General features: G+C 37.8%; 1 protein-coding gene across 1 annotated transcript in view; it reads left to right on the top strand.

Moving 5' to 3' along the window:
• The window catches only part of FAM186A (family with sequence similarity 186 member A), a 144,985-nt gene that overhangs the window by 52,866 nt on the left and 64,175 nt on the right, over positions 1–27,944 (top strand). The window contains exons 2-4 of the mRNA XM_027844285.1: positions 23,470–23,701; positions 24,636–24,812; positions 25,597–27,887. Of these exons, the coding sequence (XP_027700086.1) occupies positions 23,470–23,701; positions 24,636–24,812; positions 25,597–27,887 (2,700 nt within the window). The remainder of the gene's footprint in view (positions 1–23,469; positions 23,702–24,635; positions 24,813–25,596; positions 27,888–27,944) is intronic.

The raw sequence follows: 27,944 nt of genomic DNA, 5'->3' as shown, positions 1-27,944 counted from the left end.
TTCTCCTTAGTATTCTATCAACACAAAGACTCTAGCTATTGGGATTATGACACACCATTTGACAAGAGCTGCTGGGAAAACTGGACAGAAGTATGGAAGAAATTAATTTTAGACTAATACCTCATACATTATACAATATAAGTTATACAAAGTACCAAATGGGAACATGACTCACTTGTAAAAAGTTGCATCATAAACAAATGAGAGAAACATGGGGAAAAATAAATGTCAGAGATATATATAGGAGAAAAGTCACGATCTAACAAGGAATGAGGAGGATCACAGAAGATAAAATGAATATATTGGATTACATTAAAAAGCTTGGTGTTTGCCATCCAGACCCCTATGATGATGAATAACAGCTACTATCCACTATCAGGCAGTTCCTCAGATTCAGGTAGGCAACAGGCAGATCATCCAAGTCCAGCCTAACCTCCCCAGCCAGATCCATATCATCCTTGACACCAACCAAGCCATAATCACTCCTTAACTGCCCAACTGCAAGCCTGTTCCAACCTCGGGGGAGCTCATTGGATAGAGCCCTGCCAAGTTATGCAGATCACCAGTAAAAGTGGTATTGAGGTTCAAGATGTCCCTGTCTCTATTGCCAACCCCAGAGGGCAACAACAGCCACTTACTGCACAGAATGTTTCTGGGAGGAACCTGACCATCAGTGCACTGACCTATCAATTCCCCAGATCTCGCTGCAGAAAGAGCAGATACAAGTTGGAGAAGTTGGATGACTTATACTTGCCCCAGTTGCAAGGATGAGGAAGGAAAGTTCTGGAGAGTAGGGCTAGGAAAAACACACATGCCATTTTGGGATGACCTTTGAAAAGCTGTCATGCCTGCATGCCTGGGTGGACATGCTTATTGGAGACTGACCCTTTTTCTGTAACTAGGTTTGTGGTAGAAAAAAGTTGATGCATAATGATGAACTTCAGTTTCAAGCGTGTCTAGAGTCAGAAGTTCCCATGATATATGAGCAACTAACCAAGAATTACCAGGCTCTTATAAATCCAAAAGAGAATTTTAACTTTTAAATAATGTAAAATTTCTATTTTAATCCAAAATTTGATTAAAAAAAAACTCTTACATAAAAAAACATATACACTGTTCCTCTTCTTTTCTACTATTTTCATTCTCATTCTTCCCAACCAGACCCCGTTTGTGTGTAGTATATATTGTATAATAGGCAATATTGTGTTCACTGCATATTTCAAAACATGCTACTTATTATTCTTGATGCATATTAATGAAAACAAAAATGCACTTTATTTTTAGTTGTAGCTGCCTGAGGTATGTATTTTCAAATTAAGTGACAGATTTGATATCCTTTATTAAATATAATTTGTTGACCAGCACTGAACTGACAAAAAAGTTTTTCTTGCTAATAAATGTAGTTGTCTAAGGCAAAAAATCAATAAACAAATAAAGCCAAGAGCCAGGATTATATGTAATAAATATAAATTAGAGCTTATCCAGTAAAATCGAGGGTAAAGATGTCCATTATCACCATTATTATTTAACATCATACTGCTAGAAATGCCAGCTTTAGCAATAAGACAAGAGAAGGAAATTGGTGGAATAAGTTTAGGCAAAAAGAAAACAAAATTATCTCTTTTTCCAGATGAAATGATGAACCCCAAAGAGCCAACTAACAATTAATTAAAATAATTTCAGCAAAGCAGAATATAAAATAAATCCACTTAAATCTATGCCTGCCTATATATTACCAAAAAAGCTCAGGAAGAGGAAGAAAAAAAAATTTTATTAAAAGTATCTACAGATCATATATAAAATATTTAAGAGTCCATCTGCCAAAATACATATAGGAACAATATGAATACAACTTTAAGAAGCACTCCTTATAGAAATAATGACAGACTTAAATAACCACTTGGTCATATTCATTGTTCTTGTTTGGGACCATGATAGCATAATAAAAATGACAATACTACCTAAACAATGTATGTATTCAGTACCATACCAGACTAACGAAAGATTACTTTACAGATCTAGAAAGGTCAAGATTCTCAAAAGAAATAATGAAAAAAAAAGTAGGAAGGAAAGGTAGTACCAGTACCAGATCTCAAACTATAGTAGAAAGGAATAATCATCAAAACTCTTTGCTATTGGCTAAAAATAGAAAAAGTTAATCAGTGGAACAGATTAAAACATACAGAAGCAAACAAACCTAATAACATAGTGTTCAGTAAACCTAAAGACTCCAAAGACTTAGAAGGAAGGAAGGAAAGAGGGAAAGAAGGAAGGAAAGAAAAGAAGTATTTATTATGAGCCTACTGTGCTAAATGCTTCACAGATATTACACATTTAATCCTTGCAACAATCCTGAGAGGTGTAGGTATTTTCTTCATTTTACAGTTGAAGAAACTGAGGTAGATAGAAATTAAGCAATTTTCCCAGTGTCCCTAGAAAATGTCCAAGGCAAGTTTGAACTCAGGTCTTCCTGACTTCAGGACCAGTGGGTAAAGATTCAGTATTAACAACAAAACAAAACAAAACAACCTGCTGGGAAAACTTGCAAGGCCATCTAGTGGCGTTGATGAACATCTCATACTAGATATCATCATAAACTCCAAAAGGATACAAGACCTAGATATAAAATGTCACGTCAAAAAAAAAAAATTAGAAGAGCAAGGAACAAAATATCCTTAAGCAGATGAGAGATGAGGTAGCTAGGATTATATAAGATAAAATGGACAGTTTTGATTATAGGAAATTAACTCTTTTTTTGCACAAACAAAATAAATTCAGGGGGAAAATCTTTGCAGCAAGTTTCTCTGGTAAAGGTCTGAAATCCAAGAAAAATAAGAAACTTGTTCAAATACATATTAATAGCCATTCCCAAATATATAAATGATCAGAAGATATGAATAGGTAGTTTTTAAAGGAAGAAATCTAAACTATCAAAAATCATACGAAAAATGCTCAGTTACTAATAATTATTAGAGAATACTAATAAATTAGAGAAATGAAGCATTAAAATAACTGAAGTTACAAATGGTCAAGGGTGGCTAAAGCCAAATGACAATTGCTGAGAGGGCTACAGTAAAACAGGAACATTGATACACTGTTGGTGAAGCTGGGATTGGTTTGTCCATTCTGGAAAGCAATTTGAAACCATGCTTAAAAACTCATAAACTATGCATACCCTTTTGCCCCACAACTAGTTCCATATCCTAAAGAGATCAAAGAAAGGAAAATATCTATAGGTCTAAAATATTTGTAGACATACTTTATGGAGACAAAAGGAGTATCTAATAATTGGGGAATGGCTAAACAACTTATGATATACAAATGTAATAAAATATTATTGTGTCAGAAAAAATGATGAAAGGGACAGTTGCAAAGAAATTTGGTTAGACTTGATAAACTGTTGTGGAGTGAGATGAGTAGAATCATGAAATCAATTTATACAATAAGAACAGCACTGTAAAGAAAAACAACTTAAGTCTTTCAACTTAAGAATTTTGATCAAAGCAATGACTAACCAGAACTCCTGAGTACTGATAATAAAATATGCAACCCCTTGCTGATAGGGAGATAATGGACATAAGGTACAAAATGAGACACTTACTTTGGACATGGTCAATGAGGAAATTTGTCCTGCCTGACTATACTTACTTGTTACAATGATAGATAGTAGAGATGATAAGATCAAATGAAGTGGGTTTTTTTTTTACATTTTATTTTTAGGATGGAGGATTGATGAGTGTGTTTGTAGGCAACAGGGAAGGAGCCAATGGGTAGGAATTAATTGAAGATAAAAGTAAGAGTAGAGATTATTGTCAAGGCAATTTTCTGGAGAAGAAAGAAGGGGAAATGAAAAGGGTGAATGTAGATAATTGCCCTTGGCAGGGACCAGACCAGAGTGTAGAAGATAATTAGGGAGATGCTTTAGTGAGAAGAGATAAGGAAGGCAAGAGAAGAGAGAGCTCTTGGTGAATGGCCCCATTTTTTTGGTGCAAAATTAAAAATAAAAGCACAAAAATAAAAGAACTGAAACCAAGAGAAACCAGTAGCTATATGGGAGGCTTAAGGTGAGATGAGAAGGTTTGGGAATAGCTCCTGTAAAGAGTAGAATGGTGAATCAGTTAAGGACTAGAATTAGATTAGATAACATAAATTTGCAACCTAGTTTCATGATTTCTTCTAGTTCCATTCAGCAATACATGAATACCTGTCCTTTATTAATTGATTCAATTTTCATTACAAGGTGGTTAGAAAAGGATTTGTTAAATATTTCTCTTTTTTCTGGATTTGCTTGTGAGGTTTTTATGCTCTAGCACATGGTCAAGCTTTGTAATAGCACCAGGTATAACTCAGAAATATGTATGTTCCTTTTTATTGTGGTGGGTGAAAGATGAAATGACCAAGAAAACAAAGATTTTATCTTCTGAGCATATCTATTTATTAAGCAATACATGCCAATTGCCCAACATTGAGACCAGACCTCCTCAGCTTAGGCCTGGACCCTGAATACATGGGGAAACAGACATATATTAAAAACAATTAATCAAATATGGCCAATTAATTAAAAGGAAACAATACAACATTAGGTAATCTAATTTCTAAGTGGATGAAAGATTTGAGACTTGCCAGATTGGGAGAGGGAGAGTGAAGAAGTACAATTCCCTGAATTCTGAAAAAGATCCCATTTCCCTTCTCCCCTCCAACAACCCCCCCCCCCCCCAGTATCTATGAACAATCAAAGAAACATAGAGACAGTAGCTAATATACCAGTACAGGGCCAGTTTTCAGATAAGACATATGGGTTGCTTGAAGTGTACAATTATGAGAAAACTTGCATCAATCTTTGGATTTGACTGAGTTTCTGGTGACCATAACTAGATCTTTAGTTAAGCGTCTCTAAGTAGTAAGTGGAGGTAGGTAACCTAGTTTTCTCAGCCATGCAGGGCTAAGTTCAAACAATGCAATAAGGTTTTCTCCTAATTCCCACAACTGAATAAAGTTTTCTTACAAGAAAGAAGTGGTACAAGACTCATAATCAAATAGAAAGGGAACTGAGCTAGCTCCAGAATTGAGTCACAACATAGAACAATTATGGTTCATTCAGTTCCCACAATTAACCACTCACTATTCTAATCCTCTCAATTCCCTCACAGTTCTTACCCAGTAATTGTCAAATATCTATCGTATGAAACCTTTTTAAAGTAATTAGATGTTAGGTCATTTCATAGAAATATATATATGTAAGTATATGTACATATATATCATATGTATCTGTATCTATCTGTGGATATAAAATATTGGTATTGTCTCACTACCTTATGGTCATCAAATTTATTAAATACTTTTATGTAAATAAATATATTTATTAAATATTTTAATATGCCAAGGACTGTGCTAAGTATTGGGGAGACAAAGAAATGCAAAGAAACCTCAAAGAGTTAACATTCAAATGAAGGAGACAGCATACAAACAGTCATGTACAAACAAGTTCTGTAAATGATAAACTGGAAATAATCTCAGAGTGAAGATACTTAATATTAAGGGGAACCAGGAAAGATTTCTTGCAGAAGGTGGACTTTAACTGAGACTTGAAACCAAGAAAGCCGGGAGACACAAGTGAGTAGGGAGAACATTCCAGGAATGGGGGAATAGACAGTGAAAATGCCTGGAGCTTGGAGATTGAGTGTCTTGTGAGAGGAGTATTAAGGACAGTGTTAGTAGATTATAGTGTGCCTAGAAGGGAGAAAAGTCCCAGAAGACTGGAATGGTGGGATAGGGTCAGATAATGAAGGACTTTGAAAACCTAATGATTTTATATTTGATAATGGAGGTAATAAGGAGTCATTCGAGTTGACTGGTGGAGGGAGATGACAAGGACAGACCTGTACTTTAGGAAGCAGAGTGAAGGATGGACTGGAGTTGGGAGAGACTTAAGGCAGAGAGTCCAACCAGAAGGCTGATGCAATTGTCTAGGCATGATGTGATGATGACCTGCCCAGGACAGTGGCAGTGTCAGAGGAGAGAAGGGGGCACTTATGAGAGATATCTTTAAGGTGGAATTTATAGGTCTTGGAAATAAATCAGTTGTGAGGGGTAAGAGTAAGGAGTAGAGGACCTAGTTGTGAGCTTGGGTGACTGGGAGGATGGTGGTACTCTGGATCATAATAGGGAAGTTAGGAAGAAGGGAAGGTTTGGGGAAGAAATAATGAATTCAGTTTTAGATATGTTCAGTGTAAGATGAATAGGGGATATCCAGTTCAAGATGTCTAATGAGCAGTTGGAGAATGGGATGGGGAGATGAGGAGAAGAGAACGAATAAATAGATGTGAGAATCATTTGCATAGAGATGCCAGTTGAAGATGATGAGATCATCAAGTGAAAAGGTGTAGAGGGAAAAGAGAACCCAGAGCCGAGCCTTGGAGGAGCTCTACAGTTAGTAGTTATAACCTGAACAGAGATCCAGCAAAGGAGACTAAGGAAGAGTGATCAGATATGTAGGGGGAGAAGCAGGAGCTAGCCTCATCATTAAAACCTAGAGAGAAGAGAGTATTGAGGAAATGAGGATGATCATCAATGTCAAACATTTCAGAAAGGTCCAGAAGGATTGGAAAAAGATCATTAGATTTGTCAATTAAGAGTTCATTGGATTCTGGGAAGATGGTGGAATAAGGCAGGAAATTACCTGGCTTTCCCAAATTCTTCCACAAATAAGTTAAATAATGCCTCAAAGTGAAATTTGAGTGGTAGAAATAATTAAAAATTGGAGTAAAGCAGTTGTTTGCATAAAATAAGTTGGGGGAGGACCTTAGGAAAGACCTGACCTTCCAGGGGTCATGGTTTGACCTGATTAAAGTACAGAGACCTCCAGGCAGATACTACTGAATCAATAAACAACAAGCCTGAGGGCAGCCTCAGCTTCAGGAACTTTCACCTCATGGGGGTCAGATGACTGATCAGGGAAAAACTGAAGGATCCTCTGCCAGTGCTAGATGCCTATCCCAGGTAGGGGGACCAGAGGAGGTTCCTGGATGGATGAGGAGGAGGGAGCACATACCAGTGAATAAGATAGCAGAGAGGCAGAGACCCTGCTGACTGTGAACACTAACAGGAGAGTAGAGTCCCTGGTTTTGGTTCTAGGGCAGAGGGCTGAGCTGAAGCTTGCAGCCACAGAATGAACTACAGGGAACAAGAGCATTTGCAGTGACAGCATTGCCGGGAGCCCTTTCCTTGGCTCAGGGGCAGAGAGAAATACCTGAGATCAGGTTCCCAGATAGGACTCAGAAAATAGCATAAAAAACTTGAAGCCTGAGACATTATCCCCCACATCTCTGGACTAGAGCCCAGTGGTAACAAAATCAAAGCCAAGAAATAAGCCACTAAAATAAAAATGAGTAAGCAAAAGGAGAAAAATCTGGGGAAAAAAAGAAAAAGAAAAAGAACTTGACGATAGATGGCTTCTGCGGTGATAGAGAAGATCTGGGTTTCCTTAGATGTCAAAGGAGATCTAAAAACTTATGGAAGAAAATAACGTTAAAAATTAGAATTGGGTAAGAGGAAGCTAATGATGTTATAAGACACTAAGAAATAATAAAACAAAATCAAAAGAATGAAAAAGTAGAAGAGAATATGAAACATCTTAATGGAAAGAGAACTGACCTTGGGGGCAGCTAGGTGGCACAGTAGAAAGAGCTCCAACCTTGGAGTCAGGAGGACCTGAGTTCGAATCCGGCTTCAGACATTTGACACTTACTGTGTGACTGTGGGCAAGTCACTTAACCCCCATTGCCTCATCAAAAAAAAAAAAAAGAAAGAAAGAAAGAAAGAAAGAAAAGAAAAGAAAAACAACTGACCTGGAGAACAGATCAAGGAGAGACAATATGAAAACCATTAGACTACCTGAAAGTTATGATTTTTAAATAAAGAGTCTAGACACTATACTTCAAGAAATTCAGGAAAATTGCCCTGAAGTTTTAGAACAAGAGGGTAAAAATAGAAATGGAAAAAAATCCACTGATCATCATCTGAAAGTGATCCCGAGATAAAAACTCACAGGAAAATTATAGCCAAGTTTCAAAGTTTAGGTCAAGGAGAAAATTCCATAACCAACTAGAAAATTTAAAAAACAATTTAAATACTGTGACACCAGGATAACACAAGATTTAGCACCTTCTACATTAGAAGACTGAAGGGCATGGAATATTATATTCTGAAGAGCAAAGGAGCTGGGTTTGCAATCAAGAATAACTTACCCAGCAAAGCTGAGTGTAGCCTAACATGGAGGGGAAAAAAAGGATATTTAATGAATTAAAGGACTTTCAGGTAATTGCGATGAAAAGAACAGAATTGAATAGAAAATTTGATCTATAAGATTCAGGAGGGGTCAAGTAGGTGGTGCAGTGGATAGAGCACCTGCCTTGGAGTCAGGAGGACCTGATTTCAAATATAGCCTCAGACACTTCCTAGAGATGTGACCTTAGGCAAGTAACTTAACCCCAATTGTCTCCAAAAAAAAAAAAAAAAAGATTCAGGAGACATTTCAGAAGGTAAACATTAAAGACCAATTATAAGGGATTTAATAAGGTCAAATTGTTTACTTCTTACATGCAAAAATGCTATCTACAACTCTTTTGGGGGGGCGGTGAGGCGAGACATTTGGGGTCAAGTGACTTGCCCAAAGTCACACAGCTAGTAAGTGAGATGTATCTGAGGCCAGATTTGTACTCAGGTCCTCCTGACTCCAGGGCAGGTGTTCTATCCACCGCACCACCTAGCTGCCCCCTATCTATCACTCTTAAAAATGTTATCATTAACATGGGTAGTTTGAAAGAGCATACTTAGATAGAAGGCTTAGGGTTGAGATGGGTATGATGGGATGATCCTAAAAAATAAAACTGGGTAGAGAAGTAAAATGGAGCAATTATCTCATACAAATGAGGAGTGAATGGAAGAACTATCACAGTGGAGGTAGGAGGGGGTGGAGGACTGGTAGTGCTAGAACCTTACTCTCATCAGAACTGAGTTAAAGAGGAAATAACATCTAGTAGGGTATAACATCTAGTAGGGTATAAAAGTCTTCTTAACTCACAAAAAATAGGAGACTGAAGGGATAGAATAAGAGAATGGCTTTTAGAAGGGTGTGAAGATCAAGAAATAGAAGGGTAATGGGAAAGGATAAGGGAGGGACTCTTAGAAGGATGGGTAGGTAAAGGAATAGGATGATAAGGGATGAGGTTAAGGGAGGGATTCTTAGAAGAGGTATGGATTAGTGAGGCAGTGGTTAAAAGCAAAATAGGTATTTGAGTAGGGATAGGGAAAAAAGAGAAGGAGAGAAGGATAAACAGTGAGGAAAAATAGGATGAAGGGAAATATACAACTAATAATTGTAACTTTGAATATGAATGGGATTAACTTACCCATAAAATGGAAATGAACAGCAGAATGGATTAAAAGTCAGAATCTGACAATCTGTTATTTGTAAGAAATACATTTTAAAATGAGACATACACATAGAGTTAAAATAAAGGGCTAGAGTAGAATTTATTATGCTCATCTGATGAAAAAAAGTGGGGGCAGCAATCATGATCTCAGACAAAGTTAAAGCTAAATAGATTAAAGTAAAATTTAAAAGACATAAACTGGGAAACTATATTATAATAAAAGGCACCATAGATAATAATGTAATATCAATACACAACCTTTATGCACTCAAATGCTATCATATCCAAAATTTTGGAGGAAAGCTAAATGAATTACAGGTGGAAATAGGTAGCAAAACTATAATAGTGAGGGATTCAGTTGGCCTCACAGCCTGGTGCTGGCTTGCCAGGGTGTTACCTTTATTGGACTGTGCTCCGCTTTCACCCTGGTGCAACAGACTTTTCCTGCTGACTTTCTAAGTTATCCTGGGCTGGAAAATTGTTTTAGCATGTCTTTTTGTGGGTTCTGCTGCTCCAGAATTCATTGTGAGGTGTTATTTAAAGTTGTTTGGAGGGGAATTTGGGAGATCTCAGGCAAGTCTTTGCCTTTTCTCCTCCATCTTGGCTCCCAGACAATTTGTTTTTTTAAGGTGTTATTTTCTTCAGTATTTTTGTGTCTCTTTCACCAAGTTGTTAACTTTCTTCTCATAATTTTTTTGTTTCACTGTCATTTCTTTTCCCAATTTTCCCTATATCTCTCTTATTTGATTTTTTAGATGCTTTTTAAGTTCCTCCATGAATTCTTGCTGGGCTTGTAGCCAATTCATATTTTCCTTTGAGGTTTTGCTTCTTGTTGTTTTCACTTCATTGTCTTTTTCTGAATTTGTGTCTTGATCTTTCTTATCACTGTACTAACCTTCTATGGTCAGGTTCTTTTTTGTTGTTTGCTCATTTTCCCAACTATTTCTTGACTTTTAACTTTATGTTAAAGTTGGGCTCTGTTCTTGAGGTGGGGAGGGCACTATCCCAAGCTTCAAGTTTTTTGTGCTCCTTTTTTTTTTCTTTTTGGGCTAGGCAATGGCATTAAGTGACTTGCCCAGGGTCACCTGGCTAGTAAGTGTTATGTGTCTGAGGTTGGATTTGAACTCAGGTCCTCCTGAATCCAGGGCCGGTGCTCTATCCACTGCATCACCTAGCTGCCCCCATGTGCTGCTGTTTTCAGAGATAATTCTGAGGGTCTGTAAATTTTCAGTGCTTTCAAGGTAGTATGATCCCAGGAGAAATGTGGTCAATGATCTTCTGGCCGATGCTCAGATCTTTACCCAGGAAGGGACCTTGCTTCCTCTCCATCCAGACATGCTAGCAATCCTCTTGGCCCTGGAACTGTGACCTGGTCCCCTGCTCTCCTGTGGTTGTAAGTGCTAGTTCTCTTCTTCACCCTGGAACCTAAAAGTACACATGGGCACTGCAAAAGGGTCCCAGTGGGATGCCCATCAATTGGGGAATGGCTGAACAAATTATGGTTTATGATTGTGATGGAATACTATTATACTGTAAGAAATGATGAGCAGTATGCTCTCAGAAAAACCTGGAAAGACTTGCGTGGGCTGATGCAAAGTGAAATGTATACTATCTACAAAGTAACAGCAATATTGTAAGATGATCAGCTGTGAATGACTTAGCTCTTCTCAGCACTACAAGGAAGGATCCATGACAACTCTGAAGGACTTATGGTGAAAAATGCTATCTATCCCCAGAGGAAGAACTGAATACAAATCAAAGCATGCTTTTTTTCCTCTCTTTATTTTTCTTGAGTTTTTTTGGTCTAGTTTTTTTTCCCACAACATGAGTATTATGGATATGTTTTGCATGACTACACATGTATAACCTGTATCGAATTGTTTGCCTACTCAATGGGGTGGGGGTGGGAAAGGAGGAAGGGAGAGAACTTGAAACTCAAAGTTTTAAAAACAAATGTTAAAAATTGTTTTCACATTTAACTGGGGAAAAATACTAAATAAATACAAAAATAAAACAACAGGGTCTCCGCACCAGCATCACAGGCCTCTCCTGCTGACATCCTAAGTTGTCTCAGGCTGGAAAAATGTCTCCCCTCAATCTTTTGTTGGCTTTGCCACTCCAAAATTCAATTTGAGGCATTATTTTAAAGGTGTTTCGAGGGGAATGTTGGGTGAGTTCAGCTACACTGCTTCCTCTGCTCTGCTGTCTTGGCTCCACTTACCCCTCTCCTATCAAAGATAAGAAAACTGATGCCTGGGGTGGTGTGTGTGTGTGATTTACCCAGGGTCATACAGCTGTGCATGTTCTCTTTTTTATATACCATGTATTTGACAGAGTTTCTTGTTGAACTGGTACTTATCAATTGATAACTTTAGACCAATGGCTCCTAGCCAATCTAGCTATTTTCTGTAGCTTTTCTTCATTTTTTTCCAATGTATTTCTGTTGTACTTTCCCATGTAGTAGATCCTTGTAGGAAGATAGTTGCCTCCTTGTGATGATTAAGTTTTGCTACTGGATTACTGGCTACTGACAAAAGATCTGAGTTTGAATCTGAGCTCCACCACTTATTATCTACGTGACTATGGACAAGTCACTCAACATTTCAAGGTCTTGGTTTCTTCATTTGTAAAATGAGGGGGTTGGACTAGATGGCCTGTAAAATCCCTTCTAACTCTAACTGATGTGGGCACTGTGAGCCGCTGGCTGTTGCCACTGCTGCTCCTGGGTCACCGGGTACTGCAAAAGACATGAACACTGGGTCATCAGTTGCCAAAGATGATAAGATCTTCTTCACAAAGGCTTTTATATAATTTTCAGTCCATCTTTTTCCAACTTTGAATGTTTTAAACTTACTCACCTGCTACTGACCACAAGTAGGGGTTTTAATAACTAGTTGCAAAATTTATCTTTGATAGATATCTGTTTGAGGATTTTGGAATAATTCCATGGTTTTATACTGCTTACAGGTACAGCTCCCATTTTGTATGCTTTAGTTTCAAACATTGTTTTTTTAAAAATATTTTATTTTGGGGGCAGCTAGATGGAGCAGTGGATAGAGCACCGGCCCTGGAGTCAGGAGCACCTGAGTTCAAATCTGGCCTCAGACACTTGACACTTAACTACCTGTGTGACCCTGGGCAAGTCACTTAACCCCATTGCCTAGCCAAAAAAAAAATTATTTTCCTCCAATTATGTGTAAAGACAATTTTTAACATTCATTTAAAAAACCTTTGACCTCCAAAATTTCTCTTTCCCTCTATCACCTCTCCCCTTTCTGAGATAGTAAGCAGTTTAATATAGGTTATACATGTTCAATCATGCAAAACATATTACCATATTAGTCATATTATGAAAGAAGACACAGACCCAAAGGAAAAAAAAAATACAGAAAGTGAAAAATATTATGCTTTGAGCAGCATTCAGACTCCACCATTTCTTTCTCTGGAGATGGATAGCATTTTTCATCATAAGTCCTTTGGGATTGTCTTGGATCATTGTATTGCTTAGAATAGCTAAGTCATTCACACAATGTTCTCCTGGTTCTGCTCACTACACTTTGCATCAGTTCATGTAAATCTTTCATGTTTTTTTCTGAAATCATCCTGTTTGTCTTTTTTTATAGCACAATAGTTTTCCATTACAATCATCTACCACAACTTGATCAGCCATTCCCCAGTTTATGGGAATCCTCTCAATTTCCAGTTCTTTGCCACCACAAAAATAGCTGCTAGAAGTATTCTTGCACAAATAGGTCCTCCACCCCCTCTTTTTCAAAATCTCTTTGAGATATAGACCTAAAAATGGTATTGCTGAGTCAAAGGGTGTACACAGTTCAATTGCCCTTTAGGCATAGTTCCAAATTGCTGTCCAGAATGGTGGGATCAGTTTACACCACCACCAACAATGTATTAGTTTCCCAATTTTTCCATATTCTCTCCAACATTTATTATTTTCCTTTATATATTATCAGCCAATCTGATAGGTGTGAGGTGGTACCTCAGAGTTGTTTTAATTTGCATTTCTCCAATCAATAGTGATTTAGAGCACTTTTTTGATAAGACTATAGACAGCTTTGATATTTTCATCTGAAAACTGCTTGTTCATGTCCTTTGACCATTTATCAATTGGGGGAATGACTTGTATTCTAATAAATTTGACTCAGTTCTTTATATATGTGAGAAATGAGGCCTTTATCAGAGAAATTTGCTGTTAAAAATTGTTTCCCAGCTTTTTGCTTTCCTTCTAATCGTGACTGCATTGGTTTTGTTTGTGCAAAGCCTTTTAAATTTAATATCAAAGTTACATGTTTTATATCTCCTAATGCTCTCTATATCTTGTTTGTTCATAAACTCTCCCCTTATCCATAGATCTGACAGGTAAACTATTCCATGCTCTCCTAATTTGCTTATGGTATCACCCTTTATGTACCCATTTTGATCTTAATTTGATATATGATGTAAAATGTTGTTCTATACCTTGTTTTTGCCACAGTTTTCCAGTTTTCCTAGTAGTTTTTGTCAGATAGTGAGTTCTTGTCCCAAAAGCTGGGGTCTTTGTGTTTATCAAACAGTAGATTACTATGGTCATTTACTACTGAGTCTTGGGTACCTAGTCTATTCCTCTAATCAACCACTGTATTTCTTAGCCAGTACCAGATAGTTTTGATGATTATCATTTTATAATACAGTTTAAGACCTGGTATGGTTAGGCCACCTTCCTTCACATTTTTTTCATTAATTCCCTTGATATTCTTGACATTTTGTTCTTCCAAATGAATTTTGTTTTGATTTTTTCTAGCTCTATAAAAGAATTTTTGGTAGTTTGACTGATATGGCACTGAATAAATAAATTAATTTAGGTATAATTGTCATCTTTACTATATTGGCTTGGCCTGCCCATAAGCAATTAATATTTTTCCAATTGTTTAATTTTGATTTTATTTGTGTGAAAAGTGTTTTGTCATTCTGTTCATAAAGTTCCTGGGTTTATCTTGGCAGGAAGACTTGCAATTATTTTCTATTGTCTATAGTTATTTTAAATGGATTTTCTCTTTCTGTCTCTTGCTACTGGACTTTGTTAGTAATATATGGAAATGCTGATGTGGATTTATTTTATATCTAGTAACTTTGCTAAGGTTGCTAAAAATTTCAACTAGTTTTTTAGTTGATTATCTAGATCTACCATCTTATCTGCAGAGTGATAGTTTTGTTTCCATTATTGCCTGCTCTAATTCCTTCAATTTCCTTTTCTTCTGTTATTGCTATAGCTGGCATTTCTAGTATAACATCGAATGATAGTGATGATAATGGGTAACCTTGCTTCACCCCTGATCTTATTGGGAAAGCTTCTAGCTTATCTGCATTACATATGATGCTTGCTAATGGTTTTAGATAACTATTTATCGTTTTAAGGAAATCTCCATTTATTCCTAGCAATGGGTATTGTGTTTTGTCAAAAGCTTTTTCTATATTTGCTGACATAATCATATGGTTTCTCTTGGTTTTGTTATTTATATGGTCAATTATGCTAATAGTTTTACTAATATTGAACCAGCCCTGAATTCTTTGTATGTGTATGATCTTCATGATACATTGCAGTGATCTCTTTGCTAGTATTTTATTTAAATTTTTTGCATCAATATTCATTAGGGAAATTCATCTTTGTTTTCTTTCTCTGTTTTTGTTCTTCCTGGTTTGGGTGTCAGCACCATATTTTTGTCATAAGATTTTTGCATCTATATTCATTAGAGAGTGTGGGGTCCAAAAATGTCCAATCTATAATTAAAAAAAAAACTGAGGCAGAGCTCTGAGCTAATAGCACTTTATTATTTTTTATTATCCATGGTCCTCTCTAATGGAGTGGACCTCAGGTCTTCCTAATGATCTGAGATGCCTTCCTGCAAGGCTTTAGTTTTATAGTGCTTAATACCCAGATAATACAGAAGAGGCAGAGTAAAATACAGAGTCTTATTGGTTGATAAATCTTGGTCTTGATTCTCCAGAAGGGTCTTCACAAAATACAGAATCCCATTGGTTGACAAATGAGCCACAGAGCAGGCCTTGAAAGACCTATCTTGACATTTCACAGATCATCCCAAGCTGATGAGCAGACCTATGGTCTGGGCCGACAAACAGATGTCAACACATCTGCATGGCTTGATGGGCCAGGAGAAAGGCAGGTCACAGGCTGCTTTGTAGTTTTCTTTTCTCTGTTTTGGCTCATCCTGGTTTAGGTATCAGTACCATATTTGTGTCATAAAGGGAATTTGGTAGGACTCCTCTGCCTACTATATAAACTATTTTCCCAAATAATTTATATAGTATTAGAATTAATTGTTCTTTAAATATTTGGTATAATTCACTTGTGAATCCATCTGGCCCTGGGGATTTTTTTCTTAGGGAATTCACTGATGGCTTGTTCAATTTATTTTTCTAAAATGGAGTTATTTAAATATTCTATTTCCTCTTCTATTAATCTGGGCAGTTTACATTTTTGTAAATATTCATCCATTTCTCTTAGATTGTCAGATTTATTAATATACAATTGGTAAAATATCTCCTAATTATTGCTTTAATTTCCTCTTCTTTGGTGGTGAATTCACCCTTTTCATTTTTCATACTAGTAATTTGTTTTTTTTTCTTTTTAAATCAAATTAACCAATGGTTTATCTATTTTATTGGGTTTTTCAAAAAAAAGCTCTTAGTTTTGTTTATTCAGTGGTTTTCTTACTTTCAATTTTATTAATTTCTCCTTTGATTTTCAGGATTTTCAATTTGATGTTTAATTAGGGATTTTAAATTTGTTCTTTTTCTAGCTTTTTTAGTTGCATATCCACCAAATTCATTATCTGCCCTTTTTATATTTTATTGAAGTAAGAGTTTAGAAATATACATTTTCCCCTAAGTACTGCTTTGGCTGCATCTCACAAATATTGCTGTGTTGTCTCATTGTTGTCCTTCTCTTTAATGAAATTATTGATTGTTTCTATGATTTGTTCTTTGACCGACTGATTCATCAGGATTAGATTATTTTGTTTCCAATTAATTTTTAATATATATTTCTATGGCCCTTTATTGAATGTAATTTTATTGTATCATGATCTGAAAAGGACATATTTAATATTTCTGCCTTTCTGCATTTTATTATTAGGTTTTTATGCCCTAATACATGGTCAGTTTTTGTGTAGGTGCCATGTACCATTGAGAAAAAGGTATATTCCTTTTTTTTTTCAGCCAAAGACAAGGTTTATTAGAACATCTATCATATTGGGCAGACTCTTAAGGAGCCTGAACATTAGTACTATTGGCTAGATTTTAAGAATCTGAGCAGTGGCTAGATTTTAAGAATCAGAGTAGTGACTAGATTATAAGAATCTGAGCAGTGGCTAGATTTTAGGAATCTGAGCAGTGGCTAGATTATAAGAATCCCAGCATCTTAATGGAGACAAGATGGATCTTATATACAGAAAGCCTGTGGGAGGGATCTAGGAGTGGATCTGAATGGGAATGGCCAGCAAGCTGGGGTGAACAGAATTCCTGGGACCTGAACAATGGAGCCTAGCTAGGATTAAGTATGGAAAATGGCCAGGGGCCGTAGGGAGATAAAACAATGGAGGGTAGATTGGGTGTAGCCACAATGAAAGGCCAGTTGATGAGATTATAGCCTCAGGCTATAATTAATTTCTCCTTTTCCTTTCTATCCCCATCCAGTTTTCTCCAGAGGTCTATCATATCTAACTTTTTAAAAATTCTATTCACCTCCTTAACTTCTTTTTTATTTATTTTGTGGTTAGATTTATCTAGTTCTGAAAAGGGAAAGTTGACATTCCCCATTAGTATAGTTTTACTGTCTATTTACTGCTATAACTCATTTAACTTCTTTTTTGAAAATCTGGATGCTGTACCATTTGATGCATGCATGTTTAGTATTGATGTTATTTCATTGTCTATTGTCCCTTTTAGGAAGATGTAGTTTCTTTTCTTGTCTCTTTTGATTAGATCTATTTTTGCTTTTGCTTTGTCTGAGATCATGATTGCTACTCCTGCTTTTTTTACTTCAGCTGAAGCACAATATATTCTGCTCCAGCTTTTTACCTTCTCTGTGTGTGTGTCTCTGCCTCAGATGTGTTTCTTGTAAACAATATACTATAGGATTTGGGTTTTTTAATCCACTCTAGTCTGCTTCCATTCTATGGTGAGTTCATCCCATTCACATTCGCAGTCATGATTACTGTGCATTTCCCTCCATTCTGTTTCCCCCATTTATATTTCTCTCTCTCTCTTTTCATCCTGTCCCTCCTTACTAGTACTTTGCTTCTGACTACCACCTTACTCGATCTGCCCTCCCTTCTGTCAGCTCCTGTCTTTTCTTGTCCCCCTCGCCTCCTGCTTCCCTATAGGGTAAGACAGATTTCCATGCCCCACTGAATGTGAATGTTATTCCTTCTTTGAGCCAAATCCAATGAGAGTAAGGTTTAGGCAATGCTCGCTCACTGTCTCTTCTTTTCCTCATGTTTCTTTATGTGATATAGTTTATCCCCTTCTACCTCTCTCTTCCCTCCTTCCCAGTGCAAGCCTCTTTTTCACCCCTTGATTTTTTTTATATCATCCCATTAAAGTCATACCCACACCCTCTGTGTAGACTCTTTCTAACAGCCCAAATAGATGTACAGTTCTTAAGAGTTCCAAGTATCATCTTCCCAGGTAGGGATGTAAACAGTTTAACCTTATTGAGTAACTTATGGGTTTTTTTCCTTTCCTGTTTACTTTTTTATGCTTCTCATGAGTCTTGTGTTTGAAGATCAAAATTTCTGTTTAGCTGTGAATTTTCATCAAGAATGTTTGAAATTCCCCTATTTCATTGAATGTCCATTTTCCCCTGAAAGATTATGCTGTTTTGCTAGGTAGTTGATTCTTGGTTGTATTCCAAGCTCCTTTGCCTTTCATAATATCATATTCCAAGCCCTTTGATCCTTTAATGTAGAAGATGTTAAATGCTGTATAATCCTGACTGTGGCTCCTTGATATTTTAATTGTTTCTTTCTGACTGAATTCAGTATTTTCTCCTTGACCTGAGAGTTCTGGAATTTGGTTATAATATTACTGGGAGTTTTCATTTTGGGATCTCTTTCAGGAGGTGATCAGTAGATTCTTTCAATTTCTATTTTACTCTCCAGATCTAGGATATCAGGGCAGTTGTCCTTGATAATGTCTTGAAAGATGCTATCCAGGCTCTTTTTTTGATGATGGCTTTTAGGTCGTCCTATAATTCTTAAGTTATCTCTCCTGGATCTATTTTCCAGGTCAGTTGTTTTTCCAATGAATTATTTTACATTTTCTTCTATTTGTTCATTTTAGTTCAGTTTGGTTTTTGTTTTGTTTTGTTTTTTTTGGTGAGGCAATGGGGTTAAATGACTTGCCCACGGTCACACAGCTAGTAAGTGTTATCTGTCTGAGGCTGGATTTGAACTCAGGTACTCCTGAATCCAGGACTGGTGCTCTATCCACTGTGCCACCTAGCTGCCCCACTATTTGTTCATTTTTTTAAAATTCTTTTGATTGATTCTTGATATCTCTTATAGTCATTAGCTTCCACTTGCCCTATTCTAATTTTTAAGGAATTATTTTCATCAGTTAGCTTTAGTACCCCTTTCCATTTGACCAATTCTACTTTTTATAGAGTTGTTTTCTTCAGTGGATTTTTGTATCCCCTTTTCCATTTGACCAATTCTACTTTCTTTAGTGAATTTTTATGTATCTTTTTCTGGTTTTTTTTTTTTTTTGTGCTTCCTTTACCAAACTATTGACTCTTTTTCCATTATTCTCTTGCATCACTCTCATTTCTTTTCCCATTTTTTCATCTTCCTCTCTTATTTGATTTTTAAACTTCTTTTTGAGCTCCTCCAGGAGGTCTTTTTGGGTCTGCAACCAATTCATATTTCTCTTTGAGGTTTTCCATGTAGGCATTGTGACATTTTTGTCCTCCTCTTAGTTTGTGTTTTAATCTTCCCTGTCACCATAGTAGCTTTCTATGGCCAGGTTTTTTTTTTTCTCATTTTCAGCTTATTTCTTTACTTTTAAAGTTTATCTCTGTTTCTGTGATACAGGGGGCATTGTCCCAAGCTTCTTGCACCAGGGGCCAGGGCCCTGATCAGTGGCTGGCTGCACCCAGGCATTCAGGGCTGGTGGCTTGCTTGCTATGCAGAGGCCTCTGAGCCTGCCAAACCTAGCCACTAGCCTGCTACACCAGAGCTGGACCCCTCACAGCTAGCCTTCTGTGCCACTGGCCTGCTGAGCTGGACCACAGTGATTTGGTTGCTCATCTGTGCTGGGGCTTAGGGGCCCTCCCACTGACTTGTCCAGACACCACCTGTGCTTGGCTATGCTCCCCTTTTACTCAAGTGAGACAAACTTTTCCCGCAGTCTTTCTAAGTAATCTTAGGCTGGAAATTGTTTTGCCCCATTCTTTTGTGGGTTCTGTTGCTCTAGAATTTGTTTTGAGTCGTGATTTAAAGTTGTTTCAAAGAGAATTGGGGAGATCTCAGGCATCTTCCTGCCTTTTCTTTGCCATCTGGGCTCTGCCTTCACTTCTAATATTCTTCTACATTGTCCCCAGCATGGGGGCATGTGATTATAGTCAGCCAGAGGACACAATTAACTCAAAGGAAAGGTATTTATTGAGATAGGACCCTCAGAACAGTAGCTGTAAAACTTTCTCCCCAGAAATCTAGAACTATCACAAACGCACACAGTGTCAGGAGGAAGAATGGAAACACACATGAAGTGCGGTAGTAGAGAAGAATACAAGTGGGAAGCGCATATGGCCAAAGCAAGCTGCTGTTTCAGTGCTGCAGGGCCCTTGTATTCTTTATTTTTCTTTTTTAAATTTTATATTACATATATTATGTAATATACATGATTTTATTTTATATTTCCTTATTTTTTTCATAGTGCTGTCCCAGGCTCAGCCTCTATGCAGGGCATATCTCCAGACTCTCTGAGTTTACTCCTTCTAGGGCACAGGGTCTCCTATAGGGTGAGTAGCTCTGACGCAAAATATCAAGACTGAAGATGAACATCTATAAGTCTACAGTAATACAGTACAGTAGAGTACAGAAATAGTTTATAGGACTGGTAGCAGATGCTATGGGTGTGAATGAAATTGGTAAGGGAGAGAAGGTAGAGAAGAAGACCAAGGTAGAACTTTGGGGAACAGTAATATCTTTAAGGGAAGAGAGAGACGAACCTGAAAATGAGACAGAGAAGACAGACAGGAATCAGAGAACCAGAAAATGTACTGTCATGGAAACCAAGGGAAGAGAAAATAGCACAGAGGAATAAGGAATGATTAATAGTGTCAGATATTGCCAAGATTTCAAGGAGAATAAGGTCTGATAAGAGGCCATTGGGGTGGGCAACTAGGAAGTCACGGTTGCTTTTTAAAAGAAAAAATTCAGTTTAGTGTGAGATTAGAAATCATATTGCAAGGGATTGATGAATGGTCCCCAACACAAACTTTAAAACTGTTCCAATCTGTGGCTAATATGACAAAAAAGGAAAATGATAAATGTTGGAGGAGATGTGGGAAAACTGGGACACTTATGCACTGTTGGTAGAGTTATGAACTGACCCCACCATTCTGGAGAGCAGTTTGGAATTATGCCCAAAGGGCTATAAAACTGTGCGTATCCTTTGACTCAACAATACCACTACTAGGTCTGTATTCCAAAGAGATAAAGATAAAAAAGAAAAGGACCTATTAGTACAAAAATATTTATAGCAACTCTTTTGTGGTGGCTAAGAATTGGAAATGGAGGAGATGCCCATCAAATGGGGAATGGCTGAACAAATTGTGGTACATGATGAAGAATGTGGTAAATGATGTGGTATATGAATGTGGTATATTATTGTGCTCCATAAGAAATGACAAGCAAGATGATTTCAGAAAAACCTGGAAATACTTCCGTGAACTGATGCAAAGTGAAGTGAACAGAACCAGGAAGACATTATATGCAGTAATGGCAATATTGTACGATGAAAAACTGTGAATGACTTAGCTATTCTCAGCAATACAATGAGCCAAGACAATCCCAAAGGACTTATAATGAAAAATGTTATCTACATCCAAAGAAAGAACTGATATTGTCTGAATATAGACTGAAGTGTACTATTTTTCCCTTCCTTCCTTCCTTCTTTCCTTTCTTTCTTTCTGTCTTCCTGTACAAAATGACTAATATGGAAATGTTTTACATGATTGCGCATATATAACCTATATCAGATTGCTTACTGTCTGAGGGAGGGAAAGAAGGATAGAATTTGTAACTCAAAACTTAAAAAAAAAGCAAATGTTAAAAATTGTTTTAACATGTAATTGGGAGAAAAAATAAAATATTATATAAAAAAGAATTGTTCCAATCTGGACTATTTGCCATCTTCCAAGCTTTCTTTTGGCCTTTTCAATTCTATATTTTTTTCTTGTGTTGTTCATCTTGCCTTTAGAATGGACTGCCTTCCCGTCTCACTTTGGTCAACCATTGTACTCCTTTATGACATTCCTTCCTATGTTAAGTCTTTTCCCTATAGGATTCTAACCAGACTTAACTGATCCCAATTCCTCTTTCTCCAAACAGTTTGCTCTTTCTTACCATTCCAGACCCCGGAGTTCACACATATTGGTCAAGTTCTACCATCATTATCTACTATCTTCTCATCTGCCAGTCAATCTGCAATCAAAGATTTACCATCTTCACAACCCACATTCATATATGATAACTTTTCATCTCTAGATAAAAGTGTTAGGACCCTCCTAGAAAACACATAGACTAGGCAAATAAGAGGAAACTTTCAGGGCAAGAGAAAGTATAGGAAACAATGCCAGGGTAAGCCATGTACATAAGATTCTCAGAGATTCTCATTGGACCATTTGGTTCTACCTTGTCTCATTCTATAAGCTTAAACCATGGTGATTTCTCTATACTTTCTAACTCTGACTTCCAATGCTCCTAACGTTAGTTTAGGAAATCTGATTCTGTTCTCCTATACTACCCTTTGCTTTCTTATATCCCTGATCTTATTGCAAATGCTTTACCCTAGATCCTGTTTGACATACTTCCAAACTCCAGGAGGTTAATCTGCTGTAGAGACAGCTAAGGTGCAACAGAAAAAATAGTGGAAAGGGAGTCAAAATAATCTGGGTTCTAGTCACAACTCTGCTTATACCTAGATGTGTGACTTTAGGCAAAACACTATCTTTCTGGGCCTACATTTCTTCATTTGCAAAATGAAGGGTTAAACTAGATGACTGCTAATGTTTTTTTTTTTAATTTATAAGATCCTGTGATAATTTGAAAAAATTGTATTTTTCCAATTAATAAGCATTTGCTTTGTTCTCTCCCTTTCTTTCTCTTACCCTTCCCACTAAGAACAAAGAAAGGAAAACAAAATACTTTTTAACAAATATTCATAGTCAAGCAAAACAAAGTCCTGCATTGGCCAAGTCTGAAGATGTATGTCTCATTTTGCATCTTGAGTCCATCACCTGTCTGTCAGGAAGTAGGTAGCAGAATACATCATTAGTTCTTTGGAATTGTGGTTGGTCATTGCATTGATCAGAGTTTTTCAAAGTTGTTTGTCTTGGCAGTGTTGTTACTATAAAAATTGTTCTCCAGATTCTGCTCACTTTACTCATTTTACTTAACTTCAGTTCATTGAAAGAATCTGAAGTAGGACCTAGTGGAAGATGGATTATTTTTTTAAATAATATTTTATTTTCCCCCAGTTACATATAAAGACAATTTTTAATGTTCAATTTTGAAAAAAATTTGAGTTCCAAATTTTCTGTCTCTCTCCCTCCTCCCCCCTCCCTGAGACAATAAGCAATTTGATATAGGTTCAGTCATGCAAAACATATCAAAGATGGATCATTTTTAAATTTATTTCTTCTGAAACCCTGGAAAGAAAGATGTCCAATGCACCCTGCCAATTTGGCCTTTTAAAGTGGTTATTGGTTTATAGCTGTCCTTTTCTGCTACTGTAGGACATGAGAGCACAACTTGATGACATAATGCTGCAGGTGAATCGGATCATAAATCGCTACCAAGGAGATATTGAATTGAATACATTCAGAAAAAGGAGTGACTCCTCCTTCATAGACAAAGATTTTAAAAAAAATCGAGTCAATGTATTGGAAGAAATATACCAGCATATGCAGTCTGCTGATATTAAGGAAAGGATTCTATCTGAACTTCTATCCTGGTTGGAAGAGTGGCGTAAGTTTACAGCGGGTGTTTTAGAAATGAGCCACAGTTCTAACAAAGAATAGAAAGTTGGACAGGTTGAATGAACTAGTATTATTCAGGGTCAGAAGAAGTTAAGGGTTAGCTTTATAATATATTAAAAACTACTTTCTAGGTAATGATGACTATTTTCCATGTTAATGAGGGTAAAACCAACAATAGGAAATGAGTTAAAACTGTAAGGAGAGGCATTTAGGTTAGTTACTAAGTAAGGCAGAATTTCCTTGTAGTGATTACTAGATTAAAACTATAATTAAAAATTTTTTTAAAAAAATGGCCAGGGGCAGCTAGGTGGCACAGTGGATAGAGCACCGGCCCTGAAGTCAGGAGGACCTGAGTTCAAATCCGGCCTCAGACGCAACACTTGACACTTACTAGCTGTGTGACCCTGCGCAAGTCACTTAACCCCAATTGCCTTAAAAAAAAAAGGAAGAAAGAAAGAGGGGGGCAGCTAGGTGGCACAGTGAATAGAGTTCTGGCCTTGGAATCAGGAGGACCTGAGTTCAAATCCAGCCTCAGACACTTAACACTTACTAGCTGTATGACCCTGGGCAAGTCACTTAACCCCAATTGCCTCACCAAAAAAAAAAGCAAATAAATAAAAGTAAAAAATGGCCAGGATGTAGTCCTTCCTGGAATCTAAGAAATGCCTCAAATTGGTTTGACTTAACATTCCCAATATCCTTTCCAAATCGGATTCTCAGTTCGAGGCAGGATTACTCACCTTTCTTTAGTCTAAATATCCTCTTTCCCCATTCCATCTTTTTACATGTGGGGAAGCCTTATGGTAGAAGTAAATTCAAAATGCTCCTGTCCCATTTCAGATTGCTGTGTAATGTTGCCAGCCAACAAGATAAACCCTTTCTCCTTGAAGGTCTTTGACCCTTTTATTTTGACTCTTCTCAAGATTCCGTTTTGTCTGAGGCAACCATCAGTGAAGAAGATGAAACAGATTATTACCACTGGATATCAGACATGGAAGCTTTGCCACAAGCCCTCAATGCTACTGAGCTCAACATCAATTCACTGATTGCCTTTAGCATTTATTTCTTAAGAGACAAGAAAAGATTCAAGAAAAGATTAGGTAAGTGCTTCAAGCAGTTGAAACTGTTTAGTATAATTTATTTTTTGTCTCCAATTTATACTTTATATCATGGTGCCCAAATTAATTTTAAACTCTGAAGTTAGAATTTCCAATGAATCTCAAGTTGAAGAGAACCAGTATGACTCTTTGCCTGCCACTCCATGAACAGATGATCTGGAGAAAAGAACTGGGGTCCTGAGTGCTGAGGAAACTCCCAGAGACACCTCATCATAGTGAGGGGGAGGTCAACCCTATATCTTAGTGACTGGAACCCAGCTAGGTTCTTGCCCCAGCCTCCATAGAAGCAATACCTCTAATGGGTTATGGGAAGAGTTGTTCTTCATTTAATGTCTCTGCTGTCTATGGGGCTGATGGTCCTTTATTCCAGGTATTATTTCCTAACAACAGCTCAAACACAGTCAGACTTTATATTCTTGCCTTGGTATCCCTTTCTTTCAAAGCTCACAGGGCTCAAGTCTTCATCCCAAGGCCAAGCCAGTTTATATTTCAAAGAAGGCAGAGTTTGTGAGGGCCATTGAACCATACCCTTACTACTCTAGGCCATTAGGGTTTATGGAGATCCTACTCCTTTTATATTTTGCTTTTTTTTTTTCATGGAACAGATAAAAGGATTTCAACTGGCTCTCATGCTAGATTTGTCCTTTGCTTAGTCTTAAACCCTAAATGGGTTGTATCAGCAAGTATTAGAGTTCAGTGCTGGAGGGATGGAAGGGCAAAGTGAGAAATGAGATCCATTTCCTATTGTTTCTCTGATGTTTCTCAGCATCCAGAGGTACCATGTGGAAATCCTGGAGAGAAAAGGTTCTACGGAAACCTTCAGCAGGAAGTCCTTTGAAACCAGAACAAATGATCAAGGAAGAAACCCTGACAAACAACAAGGTTTCTGAAATCCTTGGCATGCTGCAGGAGCTCATCAGCTCTAATATGTTCAACAAAGGTGAAATTAATGCTATTAAATACATAAGCTCAACTGCAGCAAACCTTCACAAGGCTTTGGGGTTCCAGAATCAAGAGATTAAAAATCTAATTTTCCAATGTACCATCATGGGATCAGAAATAAAAGAGTATTATGGGCTGGAGAAACAGACCTTCCAGCGAACAATACAAATCCTCAGTGATAAAAATGAGGCTCTTGAGAAGGAATTGCAAAATCAAGAAGAAAAATGCATGGAACTTCTTCAGGCCAAAGCAAATTTAGAACATCAGCTGAGTTTGGCGAATGCAGGGGCAAACTTACCTTCTGAGGAAACTATTAGAAAAAGGAAGAATATGCTACTAAAAGTACAGGAAAAAATCAGGCAAGAATTTGAAGAGACAGTCTCATCTGAGGAAACTTCCCAAATAGACCTGCCCTCAGTTCCAGAATACCAGGAAGTATCCAGGAGTGAGCCTTCAAGCAGAAAATTGGCCAGAGGTACTGGTATTAAATGGGAATCAAGCAAAGACAAGGGTGATTTATCTTTAGATAGTAAATCTTCCTCGTCGCCAATGCCCCCTACCAGCAAAATCAAAGGTGATTCATCTTTAGTTAGTAAATCTTCCTCGTCGATAATGCCCCCTACCAGTACTGCGAAAACCCCCATAAAATCTTCAAAAGATGCCTCTGAAGATCGTTCCAGAACTCCTTCTCCTGAGATTTTCTCTCCGACAAGGGCCCCAGCGGAACGTACTAAGCTCCCGAAACCCAAAGGGAAAACGAAAGGAAGTCCAGAGGAAGTAACTGAATCGAAGTCTCAGGAAAGCAAAGGGGAAAATGGGCTTTTGACAGATGGTTCTAAGAGGAGCAGACGTCAGGAGCTGCGCTCTGAGCCACCAGAGAGAAAGAGACGCAAGGAAATCCAGCCTCCTGAGGAGGATAAAGTGGAAAGTGTAACCAAACTTGATGAGTCACGAGCCAAGAGGAAGAAGCCAAAGGAAGGAGAAAACCCACCGGCTGGTGACGAAGTATCCAAGACCACGGAGTCACCCTCCTTTGAAGAGGTTAGCATCAAGGAAGTTAAATCTGGTCGGGTTGCTAAGCAAAAGGCAACCAAAAAGGGAAAGGGAAAAAAGGAAAAGACTGCGCCGGAGGCTTACCAAAATGATGAACAGCAAATCCTGCAGGAGTATGAGAAAGCCTTAATGTCTTTCCTGCAACAGAAGATTGACAGCCTAGGGAAAGGTGGTTCCAAGAGTGAATGTAAGGAACGGGTACAGCCAAATAACCCAGAGACTCAAAAGTCTTTAAAAACAGTAAGGGGAAAGATGGAGGAGTATTTCCAAAAAATGGCCGAGATTCTGACTAATATCTTGAAGAAATACAGAGAAAAAAAATTAGAGAAGCCTGGAGACCCTACTAAGCCGGCAAAGAAAGGATCCTTGCTTCTACCAACGCCTCAGGCACTTTTGAATTTAAGTGAGAAAATGGATCCAACGCTGTCCAACATGCTCAAAGTGCCCTTGTCTGTGGTCGACAATGTAAAAGAGGAAGCAGGAGAAAGAGGGGGAAAGGCTCGACGCGAACGCAAGGAGCAGGAAGACAAACCAGACACTGAATTAGGCGATGACCAGAGTTTTCCGAAGCATCACGGCATGCAGTTCATAAAACAATTGCAGGAAGAGAGACGCCTCTGGAAGGAGACCCAAGAACAGATACAAAGAAAATTACAGCAAGAGAATGCATGGTTCCAGAGACAGGATGAAAAGAGGAGATGGGAGCTGAAGCGGAGGCAGTGGCAGGCAGAGGAGGAACTGTGGTTGGAGATGCAGCGGCAGCGGTGGCAGCAGGAGAAAGAGCACGAGGAAAAGCAGAAACAGTGGGAGATGGAAGCAGCTCAGCATCAAATGCCGGATCCCCAGGAGCTGGAACGATGGAAGGAGCAAATAGCCCCAAAATATCAAGAGCAGGTAGAACTTCAACTGCAGAAAGTGGCGAGACAAGAGGAGGAGCTTCAGAAGCTGTACCCGGAGAATTTCAAAGAGTGGAGAAAAGTTAAGCAACAAATGGAGCAAGGGCAGCTGGCTCGGAGATTGTCACAACCTGCGGGGGGGCCGCAGACCCAGGAGCCCCTGCCTGTGCCCCCGGAGGGTGAGGAGAACCTGCCTGTGCCCCCGGAGGGTGAGGAGAACCTG

Source organism: Vombatus ursinus, unplaced genomic scaffold (assembly GCF_900497805.2).
Source record: "Vombatus ursinus unplaced genomic scaffold, bare-nosed wombat genome assembly UNPS02014941.1, whole genome shotgun sequence".
NCBI lineage: Eukaryota > Metazoa > Chordata > Mammalia > Diprotodontia > Vombatidae > Vombatus > Vombatus ursinus.
Note: the sequence above shows the minus strand (reverse complement) of the source record. Positions and strands in the feature narration are given on the sequence as shown.